Source organism: Neomonachus schauinslandi, chromosome 5, assembly GCF_002201575.2.
Source record: "Neomonachus schauinslandi chromosome 5, ASM220157v2, whole genome shotgun sequence".
Lineage (NCBI taxonomy): Eukaryota > Metazoa > Chordata > Mammalia > Carnivora > Phocidae > Neomonachus > Neomonachus schauinslandi.
This window is the reverse complement of record NC_058407.1, coordinates 99,090,675-99,111,745: the sequence shown is the minus strand read 5'-3', so window position 1 is coordinate 99,111,745 and position 21,071 is coordinate 99,090,675. Positions and strand designations below refer to the sequence as shown.

General features: G+C 39.7%; 1 protein-coding gene across 3 annotated transcripts in view; it reads right to left on the bottom strand.

Annotated features, from left to right (window-relative positions):
• Window positions 1-21,071, bottom strand: part of PARP11 (poly(ADP-ribose) polymerase family member 11) — a 38,145-nt gene that overhangs the window by 1,516 nt on the left and 15,558 nt on the right. The window contains exons 2-7 of one of the 3 annotated variants that reach the window (XM_044914958.1): window positions 14,774-14,902; window positions 13,818-13,938; window positions 11,095-11,170; window positions 7,754-7,826; window positions 7,545-7,675; window positions 302-453 (exon numbers count right to left, since the gene is read on the bottom strand). In XM_044914958.1, the coding sequence (XP_044770893.1) occupies window positions 302-453; window positions 7,545-7,675; window positions 7,754-7,826; window positions 11,095-11,170; window positions 13,818-13,938; window positions 14,774-14,902 (682 nt within the window). Of the gene's footprint in view, window positions 1-301; window positions 454-7,544; window positions 7,676-7,753; window positions 7,827-11,094; window positions 11,171-13,817; window positions 13,939-14,773; window positions 14,915-21,071 lie in introns of those variants that run through there. The other 2 variants (XM_044914960.1, XM_044914959.1) reach the window with 2 other exon arrangements.

Sequence of the window (21,071 nt, the reverse complement as noted above, 5' to 3'; positions counted from 1 at the left end):
GGGATTTATACATAGAAATTAAATGTAATGTAAAAATCAGCTAATCTGGACATGATGTCCCATCTGAAAGACTGGGACTTGGGGAGCTATTTAATCTGGTAGAGGTGTCAAAGTCTTACTTCTACCCTGTACCTGCAGGAAGTGGCTTTTCTGTGGCTCAGAAATTCTGAGGATGTGTGAGGAACCTAGTACAGTAACTTTTAACTTAATGACTATCATACTCCTGAATTATAAAACAATTATCTCTAGAGAGGAGATTCTCTCCTAGGACTCAAACGAGACCTGGAATGCTGATAATTACCTTTCCCAAAGAGAGCACCATGTATACCATTTATTCTCCAGTCAAAGTTATGAATGCAAATTGCTTCCACAAATTCACTGCTGGTACCATGAAAGAGCATTTGTTCATTAATCTGAGGCACGCCTCTTTTTTTCTTGAGCTGAGCCTTTTTCCTAAAAACACAATATATATAGGCACAAAACACACAGAGAAACAGACCATAAGTGGCATTTATTAGTTTTCAGGAGAGCCAAGTTCAATAGAAAGGGTGAAACAGAAAATACTTCTTTAACTTAATCCACTTTAAGTGGACAAAGCAGTTCTGGAAACGAAATAATCTCAAAGGGCCTTGGACACATAATCATCTTACCAAAAATTATTAGTTACAACTGAGACTTAAGGCTGAAAATTATACCAAAAACTAGAGCTATCCCAGATGATGCCCCATCATAGTAAAGGTAACTGATTGCCTAAACCAGCCAAGCTTTACAGATGCCTAAAAATGACACTAAAAACAAATAATATAAAGTTCACAGAGTCTTTATTTTTTTCTTTCTTTTTAAATTCAATTCAATTTAAATTCAATTCAACAAGGTATAGTACATCATTAGTTTTGATATAATGTTCAATGATTCATTAGTTGAGTATAGTACCCAGTGCTCATCATATCATGTGCCCTCTTCAATGTCCATCACCCCGTTACCCCATCCCCCCACCCACCTCCCTTTCGGCAACCCTCAGTTTGTTTCTCGGAGTCGAGAGTCTCATGGTTTGTCTCCCTCTCTGATTTCTTCCCATTCCATTTTAAATAGTGAACTCCTTCAGCAGGGACCATGCCCTAATCTTTTTATCTCCAGAGACTAGAAAACGTTGGTTGGATTGAACTGAATTTTGTATCTTAGAGCTGAGAGGAACATTAAGCCATCCACTTCAACCCACTTCCCAATGGACAAATCTCTTCTTACCCATAAAAAGATATTCAATGCAGGACTGATTTTAACCATAAAAAACAAACTGAAAACAGCTTCATAGAGCATAGATTCCCGGCCTTTTTCTTTCCTGGACAGCCTTTAGTTGCCAAGAATCTGCTGGGTATTTTCTAATTTATAAATGTCAGTAAGAAACAGAAGTAGGGTCCAGATATCATCAGCCAGCACTGGCTCTCCTGGTTCACCAGCGGCATCACTTCATAGTCACTCCAAACCCCCAAGACTTTCTCCAACCAGATCTCCTTTTGATTGATTTCAATTACACTTTATCTTGAAAAGCAATTTTTAAAAAAATGCATCATTTATAAACAACATGCAGCTTAGTGACTTTGCGGGGGAATGACAGCTGCATTTAAATGAGAGAAATGGAAATGGTCTTTCCCAAGAGTCATTTGGCAATATGTATCAAAACTTAAATGTGGGGCGCTTGGGTGGTTCAGTCACTAAGCGTCTGCCTTCGGCTCAGGTCGTGATCCCAGGGTCCTGGGATCGAGCCCCGCATCGGACTTCCTGCTCAGCAGGAAGCCTGCTTCTCCCTCTCCCACTCCTCCTGCTTGTATTCTCTCTCTCGCTGTCTCTCTCTCTCTGTGTCAAATAAATAAATAAAATCTTAAAAAAAAAAAAAAACTTAAACGTATATGGTTTGGTCTACTGGTGAGTCTTTTAGACCATTAAGCGTGAGGTTAGAGGGGTATGCATTAAACAAATAAGTCCTTCAGAAAAATCCAACATGTTTTCACTGAGAACAAATTTGCTGACTTTCTTTTTTAGACCTTTAGGTACAGTCTGATTATTTATTTATTTATTTATTTATTTATTTATTTATTTATTTACTTACTTACAATGCACATATGTTGCTGTTCCAAGCAAGGGAAAAAATCTTTAAAAAAAAAAAAAAGATAATCAAATTTGTTTTGACTGTTTCAATCTTCCAAGGTCTTTCTGACTCGTGATTCATTCATACGACAAATAAGCTACCCCGTCTCATGTTAAATCTTTCACAAGTGTGATAAGCAAGCCCTCTACATTTTCATCCAAATTCCTGATAAAAATGTTGAAGGGCTCAAGAAGAAAGCAAGCATGCCACTCAAGTTACTCTCAGCCCAAGACTTTTAACTGGGTATTAATTTTTCTCTTTGAACTATCACCCGGCATACATTTCTCTATCTTGCCTCCAATACGGGAACGTCTTATTAACCACTTTGTAAAAACCAAGTTATGTTGTCCAGGGCCTTGGTCATCTACCACTATGGTAATCCTCTTATTTAGCTGGGCATTAGTGAATCCATACTGTTTTTTCCTAAGTAAATATTTTAGTATACATCTTCCTAAGGTCAAGCTTCACTGTCTGTAATGACTAGAATCCACTCTAAAATCAGGATATTCACTCATTATACTTCTCAGGCACAGATTAGAATAATTCCTGGTTTGAAAATTCACCTGAGTCTCTTGTAGTGTGGGCATTGAAAATCTGCTCAGTCACTGGATTGGACGTGCCATATATCCCAGTTGAAGGCAGAGTGGGATGGGGTAGGCAAAACTTTGCATCCCCACAGCATAGTTTATTCTAGTGCCAACTACTAAGGCACCCATGAAATGTGGAGATTCGTGACATACTGTGACCTTGGGGTTCCGGAAAGGCTAACATTGAGCTCCAAGACCTCTTGGGCTGCAGCTAAAACCTTCGCGGAACATCACAGGATTCAAACTACACTAAGTTCTTCATGACCCTGCCCACCTTGGTCCAACCCCACAGTCATTTCTGAACTTCCGGAAAATACTCCAGCACCCTCTTCTCAAAGATATCTTAAAATTACCCACACTCTCAGGGACTAGGGTGCCAAAAGGACTAAGTTGCCACTTGCGCTAAATTGCAACAGGAATAACTTTGTGCTCCAGATTGAAGTAAATTCGCCTAGGTTCAGACCAGTGGTTCTCCATCCTGGCTGAGCATCAGAATCACTGGCAGAACTTGTTAAAGATAAAGGTATCAGAACACAGAAGTTCTAATTCAGTAGACCTGGGATGGGTGATAGACATCGCCATGAGTTAAAGAGCTCTGCAGGTGATTCTGATAGGTGGCTAGGGCTGAGAACCTCTCATCTAAATCCACATTCTTTATGAGATAGCAGCTTTCCCTGCTCTTAATTCCTTGCTGTCACATCCTTCCCAACCCTGGGTCAATCCAACCACCTCCACTCTCTGCTATTAAATATGGACTGCTGAAATAAATCACACAACATCCCCAGGTTTCCATTCCAAATTCACATATTCTGACATCAGCTAAGCCCTCAACACTGATGGAAATCCTGTGGTTCCCAAGTTAGTTCTTTCTCTCCCGTTTTCCACATTGGCCATTCCAAATCTCCTCTTCCCCCCTCTCTCCCTCTTATCTACACCTCCCTAACCCTTCATTCTCTGTAGGCTGCTTCACTTCTTATTTCACCAAAGACACGTAAAGTTTCAGGAAGGAACTCCATAACGTAACCCCTCTCTTCATCCCCTACCTCTACTTATCTATAAACATGACTGGACCACCCTCGTCCAGCTCCTTCTGTATATTGTAATATAGTCTCTGAATTCCACCCTATCACACCTCTTTAGAAGTCTTAATGCATCAATTACCCTTTCCGTTTCTCTTATACTTTAAACTTCTCCTTCCCTGGGTTCTTTCCTACTACAATTTACACATGCTCAGGTCCCTCCCATCTTCAAATTCAAAAATCGTAACAAAACAAAACAAAGACACCCTTCCCAACTTCACAGTACCCATCTTCTCATATTCCCTCTTCCTCTTTACTGCCAAGCTTCTCGGAAGAGCTGCCAATATTTGCTGTATATACAATATAGCATCCACCAACGTGGCTCTCATCAAGGGTACCAATGACCTTCTTGTCACAAAATCCGAAGGACATATTCAATATCATCTTACTTGGCATCTCTTTTGTATGTGACCCTGAGGATCAGGGTCACATACAACACCTACATGCTTAAACCACTTTCTTCCTTTGGTTTCTGTGACTCTATCTTCTTTTGGTTTTCTTCCACTTTCTGTGGTTGTTACTTCTCAGTTTCTGCCTTGAGTTTTCCTCTATCCATCCCTTGCAGAGTTCAGTCCTTCGTCCTCTTCTTAATCTACCTACACTCCCTGGTCATCTTATCAACTCTATGGCTTCTACTACCTCACATTTTCTGATAATTCCAAAATCTTTATTTCTAATCTACACCACTCTCCTGAGTTATGACACATGTATCAACTACTACTTCCTCCCCATCTTCCCTAAGGACAAAGACCAAAATCTGTTCCTGCCCATATTCCCTTAGTCAACCGAAATGAGTCAGAAACTCTGGAGGTATCTTTCCCATCTCCTTACTCACACCACTGAACACATTAAATCATCATTCTACATCCTTAATATCTCAAACCCATCCTCTTCATTCCGACACAGTGGATGCCACTTTGGTTCAGGCCACCCAATATGTCTCAGTTTAATTACTGAAACAATCTCCTAAATTGGTCTCCCTGCTTCTAACTGTGACTCCTTTAAACCAATGTTTCTCATCTTTCACACTACTGCCATTTTGGGCTAACTAACTGTTGTGAGAGGTTGTCTTAGACACTGTAGGATGTTTTGCACCCCTGACTTCTACCCAGTTGATACCAGTCTTAATTTCCCATCCAACCACATGACAATTAAAAATCATCTCCAATCATTGCCAAATATCCCCTGGTGGGCAAAATCACTCCTAATCAAGAACCACTGCTTTAAACACTTTCTCCACAGTATAGCCTGATAACATTATTTTTCTAAAATGCAAATTGGATTGATTATTCTCTTGCTTCAAGTTCTATAACGGATTGCCACAGTCCAGGAATAAAATCCAAACCCCTCAGTTTGATTTATAAGGCCCTGCATGGCCTGCTCCTGCTAACTCTCTGACCTCAACTCCAAATCAATCCAACTCCAGTAAGGCTACGGAAGAAAATCACACAACCATTCCACAGTGGCTCTACTACAAACTCCTGCATGCTCAACCTCTTGACTACCTTTTTACCTTCTCTAATCATTCATCTTAATTTTTATTTTCATTCTGTGGTGCAATTGCCTGGCTCCTTGCTCAAGTTATGGTCCTGTACACTGTTATGTCCCAAGTGTGCCTAGAATAGTGCCTGTCACAAAGTAGGTGCTATAACATATTTCTTGGAAGAAGGGAGAGAAGTAAAAAGGGCCTGGGCAAAATGGAAACAGATGCCTGAGGGACTCCTGTGGGCCTCACCACCTGTACAGTGAGTCAGAGGTTACATGATGATAAGAATGACTAGGATTGTAGTTCTTCGTGGAGATGTCAAAATAACAGGCTGTCCTTACAATGAGACCCCGTATTTTCTACTGTCAGAGCAGGTGACAGGTTCATTTGCCATCACAGATTTCTATAGGCCAACAGTACATAAAATAATGAAGGGCATCGACAGAGTGAAACCATTTCCAGTAAAATCCTTTGTATACAATGTTTAAACATGGGGATTCACTGGTACATTTTACCACTAGAATTGAACAGAGACAACTCAAATTATGAGTTCAAATATAATTGAACTCCACTTCAGAGGCCTGATTAAGAATAATGAATTAAGTTTTCATCAGACCATTTTAGAAAATCTCACTTTATTCACTGAGAGAATAAAGTTAAAGTGGAGAGAAGCCTCAATCCTCCTCAACAAAAGAATCATCTAACAAGAACCCAATAAAACCTAAATTCAGTTAAACTCATTATTGTCAGAAATAAAAGTTGGCTTGGTTCAAAGGCTCAAGACTGAAAAGAATACACGCTGAAAACCCCTTATCTTACCATAAACTATTATGGCAATAAAACCAGGAATATACTCAGGCCATATTACTACTTATTAGAAGCATGAAAGAATTCCATGTATCATTACCAAACAAAAGTCAGCCCAATTTTCAAGTATATGGGAATGAAATGAGTTACGGCTTTGAAATACTTCAGCAACAACAATAATAGAAATAAAGGAGATAGATTATGTGAGGTAAATCCTAACATGTTAAGTCAGGATGATGGATACATTATATTCTGCATTACATTCACTATATTAGACTCTATTATTTGAAAATTTCCTGCATAAATATTAAGTCTGCTCATATTTAGGGGCGCCTGAGTAGCTCAGACAGGTAAGCAACCTACTGGTGATTTAGGCTCAGGTCATGATCTCATGGGTCCTGAGATAGAGCCCCACATGGGGCTCCGTGTTCAGCCAGGAATCTGCTTGAAGATTCCCTCCCTCTGCCTCTCCCCCCCGCACTTGTGGGTACATGTGGGCATGTGCTCTCTCTGTCTCTAAGATAAACACATTTTTTAAAAAGGTCTGCTATATTTTAAAAAATTAGAAATTACATATCATCATAAATTTAATAAAAATGCTTCAGGAAGGGGTGTCTGGGTGGCTCAGTCGTTAAGCATCTGCCTTTGGCTCAGGTCATGATCCCAGGGTCCTGGGATCGAGTCCCACATCGGGCTCCCTGCTCGGCAGGAAGCCTGCTTCTCCCTCTCCCACTCCCCCTGCTTGTGTTTCCTCTCTCGCTATCTCTCTGTCAAATTAAAAAAAAAAAAAATGCTTCAGGAAGCCATTATTTTAAGTAATATTTGTTATTAAAAAATACAGCACAACAGGTTAATTTGGACAATACCTTTATGTTTTCTACAACAAGCTTTATTTTTAGGGTAAATGCATACTGAGCAATCCAACAGGTGGTTTCCAACCTAAATTAAGTAGTCAACTGAGATTTTAAATCTACTACATACACTGGGCCTAGCAGGACATTTGAAGGTGTGTTTTACAATGTCCTCCAAAACAAAACAAGCAAATGACTATAGGCAAGAGGGTGGAATCGCTTTTTCAGAAAATTCAACAATTGTTTCCAGAGACTTCTAATTCCACATACAGGGCTGTGCCACCAAAGCCATGCCAACAAAACTAAACAGTTTCCTCGCCTCCCTCCTATTGCTGACTGCAGCCACGACGCATAGCTCTGCACCTCAAAAGCCACAGTGCTGTAAGCCAGGCTGGCCTTGACCTCCAGGGTGGCTGTCACCAGCCCTCACCCCGGCCCCTGGAGAGCGCGCTGAGGTGGAGCGCTGGGACACACAATTGGCACGACAAAGCCAAAAGACAACATGGGCCAACATCCGCGCCTCGCCTTCTCCAAGACTCCAGAAGCCTTAGGGGCTACAGAGAGGGCTCGGGTCAGACGCCGCCTCACCTGCAGAAGAACTCCCACAAGTCCAGGTTTTGAATTCTCTGAATTCTTTTAATTCTGCCACGGTCCATTGTTTTCCCAAAGAGACTGGCAACTTCGTTATACTCGTGTGTTTGACTGTGCAAAGGAACCAGCTGGAAAAAGAAGTTTGCATAGTTTTACTGGGGCCCCTTCCGGTCCTGCACAGGGCGGCTGGCCAGCCCCGCTCTTACCTGATAGGGCACGTCGGTGTTCACATTCTCCCAGTGTGGGGGCATAGGGATGGACTCATTTTCACAGATGTAACTTTAAATGGCAAAAGACACAACACAGTATTAGAAACTGATGATAATTATGGTCGATGATTTAATTTCGCCTTTTCTCCAAAGCTGAATTTTCATGTTTGGGATATTGTGACAAACGCAATTAATTGAAGCCCTTGGTTCTTTATTTTCAAATAGTTACTCAGTGTCTCCTGTGTGCTGCTTTTTGGGTGCCGAACTGACAACTCTGATGGAAAACAGCCAATCTCGAATAACATCAACATTTAAAAAACGGTTGTTTAATTCCATCATGTCTTTCTTAAAATTGCCAGAAATTTTTTAAAATGTAAGGAGGATTTTAGATAAAGGAAAGGAATTTCCAAGAAGAAAACCAAATTCTTGATAAAAAAATAACCTTCTTTAACAGATACTGCCTATCAAATAAAATCCAAACCCCTCAGCCATATGTTCAATATCCTTCAAGCTCTAACTCAAACCTAAACTTTTCTGTTTACTGCCCTCTATTCCCCATACACAGCCTGTGGTAATTCACCTAGTGTGGCCAATGAAACTTTGAAAACCTGCCCACTGCGTTGAAGCCACTGGATGTGAACACAGAAAAAGATAGTAAGTTGGAGGGCTTCATGGCAAAAGGCTGAGAAGGACATACTAAAAAAATTATAATTATATCTCTCCTCTGGAGACTGGAGGTTACTGGAAGAAAGCCATAAATTTCCAGCTTGTCTTTAGCTTCCTTCTTAAAGCTCATTCTAATTTTTGACAAGATCCTACAATCATGTTTTAAAAATGGATACGTATAAAGAAGCAGACAGTGAACAGTTTCCTTCCCTCTCCAATTGTCACCTCTTGCCCCAACTCCAAGTAATCAGGTTTTTTTAGACTTTGGGGTAGTTTTCCAGACATTTTTAGGTTAACACAAACCAAATTTTTACAAAAATGGTAGTAAAAACATGTTTTGTGCAGCCATTTTTTCCCACTTACTATGTTCTTAGGGATCTTCCTGTATCAGTACAGAAAGTACCGATACAGAAGTACCTACCACAGAATCTGGCCCATGGTAAACACTCCATACATAGTGGTTAAATGAATGAGTGCAATCTATTTTGCAGGTGCATAGAATTCTATGGTGCAGATATACCATCATTTATGTAACAGGTCCCTTGTTGATGATATTTAGCTTGTTTTTGACTTCTTGCTACTGTTAAGAATGCTGCAGAACAACAAGGTTATCCTTTTGCCATTTTACAGACCCACTAGTGTATCTGTAGGATGACATCCTTGAAATGGGATTCCTGGGTCAAAGAACATATTTATTTCGGATTCTGACAGATACTGGCTAAATGCCCTCCTTGAAGGTTGTACTCATTAATACTACCACCAGAAATGGAGAGAATTCCTATCTCCCAACAATCTCTCCAAAATGGCATGTTATCAAACTTCTGAATTTTTTGACAGTTTGATAGTAAAAAATAGTCTGGTATAATTTGTAGTTCTCTTATTATGAGTGAGGTCATATGTTTCTAATGGGTTGTGGGTCTTCTACTTAGAGATTCAGATATTACAGAGATGAGCCCTTGATGATAAGAACTCCAGTACTTTTCCCAGTGTTTGTTTTTGTTTTTGTTTTGTTCTTCTTATTGTTTTTCTTGTTTGTTTTGGAGGGGGTTTGTTTTGCTTTGTTTTGTTAAAACAAAAGATACTTCAGGCAAATTTTTACTTTTACCCTCAGAAAACTTTTTTTTTTCTTCTAATTTTTAAGGAGCCCATAGCCTTAATTAATTGTAATTTCCTTGCCGGTAGGAAAATGTTAACCATTCACCTTGGATTTAATACATGCTCGATATATCCCTGCCATAAATAAATATATCCCTGTCAGTGCTCACTTACTGGCCTCACTCTACTGTAGCCTACCTAACTGTTCCTCCTCTGTCATTATCTTGCTTCTTGTCTTCCATTCTGATTATTCTCTCCCTCTCCCGTCTTTGTTCTATGGTCTCTATAGTCTGTGACAGAACAAAGTGCTTGACCCCACAGTGTGCTGCTTCTCCCCACCAAAGTACACCAGCAATAATAACATACAATTACATTCACATTTTCCATGATTATATCTCATTTTTCTCCCAGACTGCACACTCTTGCAAGCTAAGTAATTTCTTTATTATATTCCTTGTACTCAAGAATAAAGATATGACAATGAATCATGGAACACTACATCTAAAACTAATGATGTAATGTATGGTGATTAACATAACAATAAAAAATTAAAAAAAAAGAATAAAGATATGATGTGGCTGGTAAGAAAATAATATATTCTCCATATTCCATAGAAGTACTAGGGCATTGATTATATAAGGACTTGAATAACTTTTAAATCATGATGCTAAAATATAAGCCAAAGGTCTTAAGAAACAAACTGACAGAATCTTAAAGCATAAAAAAAAATACCTAATAACAAAGGTGACATTAGGTCAATAAAGATCAATAAAGAAAAAAAAAAGAAACTTAAAGCATTTCTTTCCTTACTCTAATTCTTTCAAAGTATCTCTTTGGGAAGAGCAAAGATACTAATTTACATGCTGGCATTTTTTTTTTTTCCTGATTAATTCTACATTCTTTCAACAGCAGGAATTTCAATATTCACTTGGACAGAAAGTGGGAGGTATGCTCTAAGATTTTCCTCTTCACTTTCATTCACATGAATAACAAATACGTATTCTCTTTTGGCATCTATGTCTCTCTTTTCAGACTGTGTATAGCCAGAGAGAGCAAAAAGGAAAATGTGCAACCAGCCCCAGGAGCAGAGAACCATGCTGCTGGCCCGCCGCTCTCCCAGCTCCTGTAGGCCTCCTTTGGTCATGACAGATTTGAAATCACTCCCAGGAGTCACCCAATGGGGATAAGTGGAGGCAGAGACAAAGTGGGCAACTGCCTAGGATTTATGGCTCACATAACTGGATGGTTCTGTCAGAGTATTTGCAAGTTAATTCAAACCTACTTCAGTAAGCTATTTCAAGGACTTATAGCAGAGACCATGTGGCATTCTGTAACTGTCCTAAAGAAACGAAAACATGTAAACATATAAGGGGAAATGAAGAGGACAATAGGAAAGGAAACAAGGGCAGAAAATAATCATATTGTTAGTTCATCAACTATTGTGAAATTCAGTAACAAAAAGAGCAATATCAAGATCATGAAATAACCTACCCAAACATTTTCAGTCTACTTGTTCCTCTGTCAAATACTAAGAGGAGAAAAGCCCACTCTTTCTACCCCTAGTCTCTTTACAATACCTGAAAGCACTGATAGAAAAGGGGGCTCTTTTTATTAAGCGCTGTTTTCCAGTGATGAGATTCATTTGCTTCATTTCTGTATACAAAGACAAAGATATTAGGTAAGTGGTAGGAACATACTGTGCTGTAAATAGTCACGGAGATGCATAGCCACAGCACCTTGGGGTTTAGGGAAGAGTTGATAAGCACAATCTATCAAGGACACCTCACCATACATCTACTTATCACAACATAAAAGTGCTATTCAGGAGGCGCGTGGGGGGCTCAGTCCGTTAAGCGTCTGTCTTTGGCTCAGGTCATGATCCCAGGCTCCTGGGATGAAGCCCCACATTGGGCTCCCTGCTCAGCGGGGAGCCTGCTTCTCCCTCTCCCTCTGCCCCTCCCCCCTGCTTGTGCTCTCTCTCTCTCTCTCTGTCAAATGAATAAAATCTTTTTTTAAAAAAAAAAGTGCTATTCAGGGAGCCGGGTTTCATCCCATGACCTACACTCACACACAGGATGCTTGGCTCATGCGGCTCAGTAGGCAGGGCCCGCTCCTTTCTGTATCCCACTGACAGTAAATGGATGCTACAGTGCAAGAGTTCCAAATTTCGGAAAATGAAGAGTACTCGGAAGAGAATGAAATTATAGAACCAAAGCTTCCGGTTGGTTTATTAAGTGGAAAGTGTACTTACTTTGATTTCTCCAAAAATGTTGTGAATGGCAAAAAGATATGTTACTGCTATAAAACTTAACACAATTCACAGAATATCGAAAATTGGTACATTTCTCTCCTTCTCTCTAAATTGTATTCCCAAGCCAAAAAACAGAAAACCCACTAGACGCAATACATTCTTTTTAAAGAGATTCTAGTGATAAAAGACCAGTTAACTCTCTCTTTTGTGCCTTAACTGTGGCGATATCACCAGGTCCATTTCTTCGTGCCCACAAAGTTAAGTACTGAGGCTTAATGTGAGATGCTAGTCCCTCTATCTTATCTAACTGGCATCATCCCATTCCAAAATAAAGAGGTCCGCCCATCCAGGCAAATGCTATAAGGTATAAAGTATGTTCTGCCCTTTCTGGATTCTCTTAGGTTCTGCCCACAATGGCATCACTGCTGTGCAGGAAAAAGCAAGATCATCTCAGCAAAGGGAGCAAAGCCTGTGGTGTCTTCTTATAGCAGCTCATTCTGAGTTTCTGTTTCACCATTTTTATCAAGAGCACCTGAGTTGGCTTGTGGCCGAATAGTTGGGGCTAATGTTGCAAACAGTACATGCAAAATGCTGATATCATTATATAGAGGGCTGGTGAAATGGAATCATTATATGTGACTCCTATTCTTTGATAAAGACATTTTTTAAATAAACTGCATTGTTCGAAAGTTCTCCCCAAAATACAGTTTAATAGAAAATATTCTTTCAGAAACATGTGGCTTGCTGAATTATCTACCAAATGCTTTGATAAACTTCATCCTTGTCATGAAGCCTGGTGTGTGTGCATATCATGATGTCTCAGTATTACTTCAAATAGGCCCTTGTACACAAGATGTCTAAAAGGTCTAGTGGACGCCTTCTGTCTAAACTGAGGCCAAAAGACAAATAATCGGGGTCCCTTAAAGGCAGTCTATTTGCCTAATGTCATTAAAAAAGTGATGGCTAGTCAGGAGTAATAAGAATATATCATAACATAATATAACTCTTGCTAATAAAACAAGCTTTGGGGGAAACAATAATCATCAGAGATTTGGTTGCATCAACCTCTTACTGGACAACCACCCCCCCCCCCCACCATTTCCGGGCCTTAGCTCATTCAAGGGGATTTCCTAAGGTTTCACCACCCTACTGCACCACAACACACTCCTAACTCTGTCATAAAGATACTACTCATAGAAGCTGGGATGCACCAGCTAGAGGACTGAGCCATGTAGCAGCCAAAATATGCTTTATTAAGAAAGCCTCCTGGGGGCCTGGCTGGTTCAGTCAGTAGAGCACATGACTCTTGACCTTGGGGTTATAAGTTCGAGCCCCATGGTGGGTGTACAGATTACTTTAAAAATAAAATCTTAAAAAAAAAAATATCCTCCCCATCCAGGTCTTGTATGTCTCTGTGCAATAAACAGCTGAAACTAACAGCTTGAAACTGAAAGAGTTGAATCCGACAGGTTTTTCATGGGATACCTAAAACCATGCCCATATATCACAGATGATCCAAAGTGGGGCCAATTTCCAGATTAGCTGGCTATTCTGTGAAAGAGCCAATGAAATCAGAAAGTGGTAGAAGGCAATGTCCATGAAAGAAATAGTTTTCCGGCAAAGACACTAGGAGATGGGTCGTTCAGCTGAACTTTGGTCTTCAAACTATCACCAGCTAGTGTTACTAACCTCTCAGATTGATCCTTAAAATAAAAAGATTCCCAGCTATTTCAAAAGGCTGAAGGGATGATGAAGAAAACAGCTAAAAAGTGTTTTGTGTTCCTTAGAAGAGAAGTGTTACATAAGCTCAAAATATACGACAATCTCCATATACATTAGTTATCGATAAGCATACAAATACTCCTTTATAAAAGGTAATGTTGCTCAAGATTTTAAATCTTGAATTTTTATAGAGAGATTTCTGTGTGTGACAAAAAGGATTTACTTCACTGTTTACAAATACATCAACTAATTCTCATCTACAGAACTGTAGATTTTATCATATCGATAGACTAAAAACACACAACTATTAGGGAAAAAAAAACATACCTGCAAAGTCTATCTTGTAGCTGAATTTGGAAGTAGTAAAAGAAATGGAGCCACAAGGGTTTGTTTTGAAGCTTTTTTCGATATCTTCACTGCTAACTGAACACTGAATGTTGGTATCCGGCTTTAAGACAAACCAGAAAGTTTCATTTACCAGCTGTTCACATCAATGGCTTGGCCACAGAGGCGGTTCTGTGGTCACAAGAGACAGAGAATGGAGCAACACGGGGAACTCACTGATCGCCTGTTCTAGTTCCCACACACAGGGAGAATCACAGCTGAGCCAGCGTGTGCAAAACGGTGTCAGGATTTCCAGCAAAGAAACTCCAGCAACTGCTTAGAACCCCTCTTTCCAAATTGTTATGATTTTTACAAATTATTACAATAATTACAACTTCCTCACTGGCTCAAATCTCCTTTAAGCAGGCTTGGAAGTAAAAGAAGACCACAAGCTTTTGAGTATGGGTTCAAATTCCCTAGCTGTATGTGACTCTGGACGGATTCTGTGACCTTTTCTGAGTTTCAGTCTCTTGGCCTGTGAGAGTATTAGCATCTGCTTCAGAGCTGCTGGGAGGCTAAAGGAGAAAAGATACCTGTGGCATCTATCATAATACCTGGCGGACACAAGGTGCTTAATATGGGCTTGCTCTCTTCCCCTTCTCCTTGTCCACCAAACGGAACTTGGAGTTGCTCGGCCGTACTGACACTACACAACTCAGTCACACTCGCCCTCTGTACGCGCAGTGAATGCGCACTGCTTCTTCTAAATACATGATTGAGAAAACCTGGGGAAATGAAAAGGAAAAGGACGAGAAGGATTCCTCTTTTTTCTTTTAGTCAAGCTATCTGATGTCCTTAAGGTTGAATGTCCTTCAGGGTCTGTACTGGCACGCAGTGCGGCAGCAAGGTGGCGCTAAGTGGACCTGAGGCCCTTCTGGTACGTTCTGGAAAGGAAGTACCTGAAACATGTGCCACTTCCCACACTCCGCCAGGTAAAACCAGCCCCATTGGGTGTCCGACGTGTCCATCTCATCCATTTCACTATCCGTCCTCTTGGGTAAGAATTCTTCCGCTTTGTGAAACATCTCCTGAGAAGCCAGAAAGAGGCAGAAGAAGAAATACTTTTCTTAATAACCAATGTACTTTTTCTACATCATTTTTCTTACTACAAAGAACTATATTCCAAGTGTCCTTCCCACAGTGACCCTTTAAAAATACCATTCTCTCTGGCATATTGACTCTGAAGATAAACATTTAACAAAGGCTGAATATCACTGCTTAACAGATAAGACAAATAATTATACACTCAGGTAAGACATATCAATGCCCATTCAACCATTTAAGTAAGCTGTGTCAATATCTATAAGCACTCCAGATTTTCAATATAGTGCCAAGAAATTTCTGTCTTATCATATGTTCACACATTTGGTCAAAAAGAATCCATGCTATCACAACTAGCTAAGACCAAACACACCTGAGATTTGTTTTAAACATTCATTATTCCATGGCATGGAAAGATGTTTATTATCTATAGTGTTGAGTACAAAAAAAGGTTATAATAAATAGAAATAGTATGATCCAATTTTCATAAAAATTCACCTATATTTACCCATGTGAATATATGTGTATGTACATGTCTGTATGTGTATATGTACACACATACAGATAAAAAGTCTGAAAAAGCCTATACAACAATTTATCATAGCTTTTTCTAAGTGTCAGGATAACAATAATGACTATAGCAACCCTTATCTGGCTCCTACAGTGTGCCAGGTGCTAAGTAATGTACAGATAATAACTCATTTAGGATTCATGACAACCCGGTAAGATAGGTATTATTATCCCAAATTTATAAAGGAGGAAACTGGAGCACAGAGAGATCATACAATAGGGCAGCCAGGATCCAAACCCAGGCAGTCTGGATCCAGGGTCTGTGCGCGTAACTGCCATAGTATACTGCCTTATACTTCATTATCAACAATTCTACAACCTTCCCTTTATCAAGTAACTTATGTCCACACTATCTTTGAAAAGGTTTAAACATTCTTGAGTAGAGATTGTGATGAAGAGAGGGTCACCAGAAAAGGGGTGATGAGGTTAGTCAAAGATGATTAACTTTATCTGGAATGTGTCCTCATTCCTTGAGGGTTTTTAAATAAATTAAATTTGCACAACTGATATATGAAAACAGTCCCTGTGCAAAAAGTCAGAACATTCTAGATAAAGCTAAACATGTTTTTGACCGTCCCTTCCATTTCTGGTATCTTCTCACCTTCCTTCTCCAGGGTTAACCAACACTATCACTTATTCTGTGTCTTTCCAATCTTTGTGTGTGTGTGTAATCATATACACACATACACACATATATGGTTATTGGTGATTTGTTAAAAATTTTATTTCCTACATCTTTGATTTTTTTTTTTTTTTACAAAGAATATGCACTACTTGGGTAATTTAGAAAATATTTGCTTTAAATTTCATTACTTAAAATGGTCCATCCTGTTTCCAGAAGCTGTGTAACCTGGCGTAAGCTTCTAATTACCTTGTCTAGGGCAGTTTCCTCTTCACAAAATAGAGATTAAAGGTTCCTTCCTCATTGGGCCATTGTTAGTAATGAATAAGATAATGCAGTAAAGTGCCAAGTACAGTACCTGAGCTCAATGAAGGGGGCTTGTTATTTTTTATTCATGTTTGGAAACTTCTCCAAGGAATGCTTTATGATTATTTTCTGGATTTTTCCTTCATGTTTTAAAGTTGACTGGCTGCTAAGAAATGAAAAATAGAACACTCTAGGGTCAAGAGCTTCAGGTATAGGACCCACTATTTGCCTTATACCTTTTAATCAGAAAATAAAGGCAATGATTTGAAATCTAAGATCAATTGTCCAGGTTAACTATTCACAACTCCTGCTCTTCCTCCTATTACTGTTCACATTGTTTGGCCATTTTACTGTGAGAAAGAAAGAAAGCAAGAAAAACCTAAATTTATTTTTTCTTCTGAAAGTAACTCCCCAAATGTGGAAGGATGAGTTTAAAGGTAATAGTTAAGATAAACATTTGGCTTATGAGTTCTATCTTTTCTCTACTAGAAAAGGGAATGAAAACAAGAAATAGGAAGTAGAAAATACCCTTTATACAGTATACACGTATCATGTGTGCTTTGCTATGTCACATTGTCCCTAAGATCACACTTTAAGCCAGGTTACAAGTGTGTTTTACCAAAGTCCTTCCAGAACTTCCTGTCATAAGTAGCTTTGGGTCGGACCCAGGACAGACTCATCTTTATCCTTATTTTGGAGAAGTTAGCACTATAGAAAGGTGCCACCATACAGAACATTCCTAAAGCACTTCAAATTCTACAGAATTTTTTGTCTTCCATAGCCCCATGTGCAGGATAAGTCACTATCCTCCAATTAAAGTTAGGGGGGAAATGAAGCAGATAAAATGCAATTATTTTGTCTATAATCATAGAGTTAGCCAGGGAGCTAAGAGTTTTAGAACTCAGCTGGCCTGCCTGAGATAGAAGACAGGTGCACTGTGCTGCCGGGTGGGCAGATGGACCGGACACAGACAGGGTGAAGGCAGGGATCTGAAGGACGCCTGGGACACAGGAGGGGAGATTGTAGGCTCTTCTGGGAGGGCTGCCCAGACAGCTGCGGGCACAAATTCCCCTCCCCTGGGGCACAGGAGAGGGCTGGCACAATTTCCCTCCCCCACCCCTCAGCATAAAGTAACCTCGGTAAGCAGCACAGTGCCAACAGAGTCAACCTAAACTGCTTACACCAAGCCCTGCTCCCCTGCACTCTGCGGGTGCTGCTTCACTAGGGCAAGTGTGCCTGAGAGCCAGAGCAGCAGGCTCCTACCCCAGAATGACCAGCACAAACCCCACAGCCACCAAGTCTCCTGACCACAGAATGCTGCAAAGCTCCAGCTCTGCTGGAAATAGGATCTGGTTTCTTTTAACAAGCCAACCAGAGCATACCTAGTTAAAACTTGCCACACTCTGGACAAGGTCCAAACACTGCCCACTGCAGGAGAGGAGAGCCTCTGCAGACGACCGGCCTGAAGGACAGAACAGCCAAAACATAGCAGCAGAGTGCACGCAGCACACACCAGAGACACTCCCTGAAGCACCAGGCCCTGGACACTGTATGACCTCTTCTTCATAAAGCAACAACTTTACAGGTAACACAATGGTACTAAATTCATATCTTTCAATAATCACTCTAATTGTAAATGGACTGCTCCAATAAAAAGACATAGGGTTTTGGAATGGATAAAAAAACAAGACCCATCTATATGCTGCCTACAAGAGACTCATTTTAGATTTAAAGACACCTGTAGATTGAAAGTGAGGGGATGGAGAACCATTTATCATGCTAATGGTCATCAAAAGAAAGCTGGAGTAGCCATACTTACATAAGACAAACTAGATTTTAAACCAAAGACTGTAATAAGAGATGAAGAAGGACACTATATATCATAACAAAGGGGTCTATCCAGGAAGAAAATCTAACAATTATAAATATTTATGCCCCCAACTTGGGAGCCCCCCAATACATAAAACAATAACAAACATAAAGGAACTCGTTAGTAATAATAAAATAATAATAGGGGACTTCAACACCGCACTTACAGCAATGGACAGATCATCTAAGCAGAAAATCAATAAGAAAACAACTGACCAGATGGACTTAATAAACATATTCAGAACATTTCATCCTAAAGCAGCAGAATACAGATTCTTTTCAAGTGCACATGGGATAGTCTCCAGAATAGATCACATACTGGGTCACAAATCAGGCCTCAACAAGTACTACAAGATTGAGATCATACCATGCGTATTTTCTGACCACAATGCTATGAAACTTGAAGTCAACCAGAAGAAAAAATTTGGAAAGACCACAAATACATGGAGGTTAAATAACATACTACTAAAGAATGAATGGGTCAACCAGGAAATTAAAGAAGAAATTTAAAAAATACCTGGAAACAAATGAAAATGAGAACACAACAGTCCAAAATCTTTGGGATGTGGCAAAAGTGGTCATAAGACGAAAGTATGTAGCAATACAGACTTTCTCAAGAAGCAGGAAAAGTCTCAAATACACAACATAACCTTATACTCAAAGGAGCTAGAAAAGGAACAGCAAATAAAGCTTAAAGCTAGGAGAAGGGAAATAATAAAGATTAGAGCAAAAATAAATGATATAGAAACAAACAAAAAAAACCCAGTAGAACAGATCAATGAAACCAGGAGCCTATTCTTTGAAAGAATCAATAAAATTGATATACCCCTAGCCGGACTTATCAAAAGGAAAAGAGAAAGGACCCAAATAAATAAAATCATGAATGAGAAGAGAGATAACAACCAACACCACAGAAATACAAACGATAATAAGAAAATATTATGAAAAACTATATGCCAACAAACTGGGCAATCTGGAAGAAATGGATAAATCCCTAGAGGGGCGCCTGAGTGGCTCATACGGTTAAGCACCTGCCTTTGGCTCAGGTCATAATCCCAGAGTCCTGGGATCGAGCCCCACATCGGGCTCCCTGCTCAGTGGAGAGCCTGCTTCTCCCTCTGCCTGCTGCTCCCCCTGCTTGTGCTCTCTCTCTCCCTCTCTCTCTTTCACTCTCGCTCTATCCCAAATAAATAAATAAAATCTTTAAAAATAAATAAATAAAATAAGTTCCTAGAAACTTACAAACTACCAAAACCGAAACAGGAAGAAATAGAAAATTTGAACAGACCAATAACCAGCAAAGAAATTGAATCATAAATTTTTCAAGAATACAGCCACTTTGGAAAACAGTGTGGAGGTTCCTCAAAAAATTAAAAATAGAGCTACCCTATGACCCAGCAATTGCACTCCTGGGTATTTACCCCAAAGACACAGATGTAGTGAAAAGAAGGGCCATATGCACCCCAATGTTCATAGCAGCGATGTCCGCAACAGCCAAACTGTGGAAAGAGCCAAGATGCCCTTCAACAGATGAATGGAGAAAGAAGATGTGGTCCATATATACAATGGAATATTACTCAGCCATCAAAAAGGATGAATACCCAACTTTTACATCAACATGGATGGGACTGGAGGAGATTATGCTAAGTAAAATAAGTCAAGCAGAGAAAGTCAATTATCATATGGTTTCACTTATTTGTGGAACATAAGGAATAGCATGGAGGTCATTAGGAGAAGGAAGGGGAAAATGAAGGGGGGGAAATTGGAGGGAGAGATGAACCATGAGAGACTATGGACTCTGAGAAACAAACTGAGGGTTTTAGAGGAGAGGGGGTGGGGGGATGGGTTAGCCCAGTGCTGGGTATTAAGGAGGGCAAGTACTGCATGGAGCACTGGGTGTTATACGAAAACAATGAATCATGGATCACCACATCAAAAACTAATGATGTATGGTATGGTGACTAACATAACATAATAAAATAAAATTTTAAAAAAAAGAAATAATACCAAATAAAATCAAATGTGTAATATTATCATAAAAAGAGTACCACCAGCTGTTTTCATAGGGCTAGAACAAACAATTCTAAAATTTGTATGGAACCACAAAGACCCTGAATGGCCATAGCTATCTTGAAAAAGAAAAGCAAAACTGGAGGCATCACAATTCTGGACTTCAAGTTATATTACAAAACTAGTCATCAAGACAGTTATGGTACTGGCACAAAAACAGACACATAGATCAATGGAACAGAACAGAAAACCCAGAAATGGACCCTCAACTCTATGGTCCACTAATCTTTGACAAAGCAAGAAAGAATATCCAATGAAAAAAGACAGTCTCTTCAACAAATGACTGTTGGGAAAACTGGACAGCCACATTCAGAAGAATGAAAGTGGACCACTTTCTTAAACCATACACAAAAATAAATTCAACTAGACATGTCCTCAGAGGCAAGGGAAACAAAAGCAAAAATGAACTATTGGGACTTCATCAAGATAAACATCTTCTGCACAGCAAAGGATATAATCAACAAAACTAAAAGGCAACCTATGGAATGGGAGAAGATATTTGCAGATGACATATCTCATAAAGGCTTAGTATCCAAAAATCTATAAAGAATTTATCAAACTCAACACCCAAAAAAACCAAATAATCCAGTTAAGAAATGGCAGAAGAGGGGCGCCTGGGTGGCTCAGTCATTAAGCGTCTGCCTTCGGCTCGGGTCATGATCCCAGGGTCCTGGGATCGAACCCTGCATCAGGCTCCCTGCTCCGCGGGAAGCCTGCTT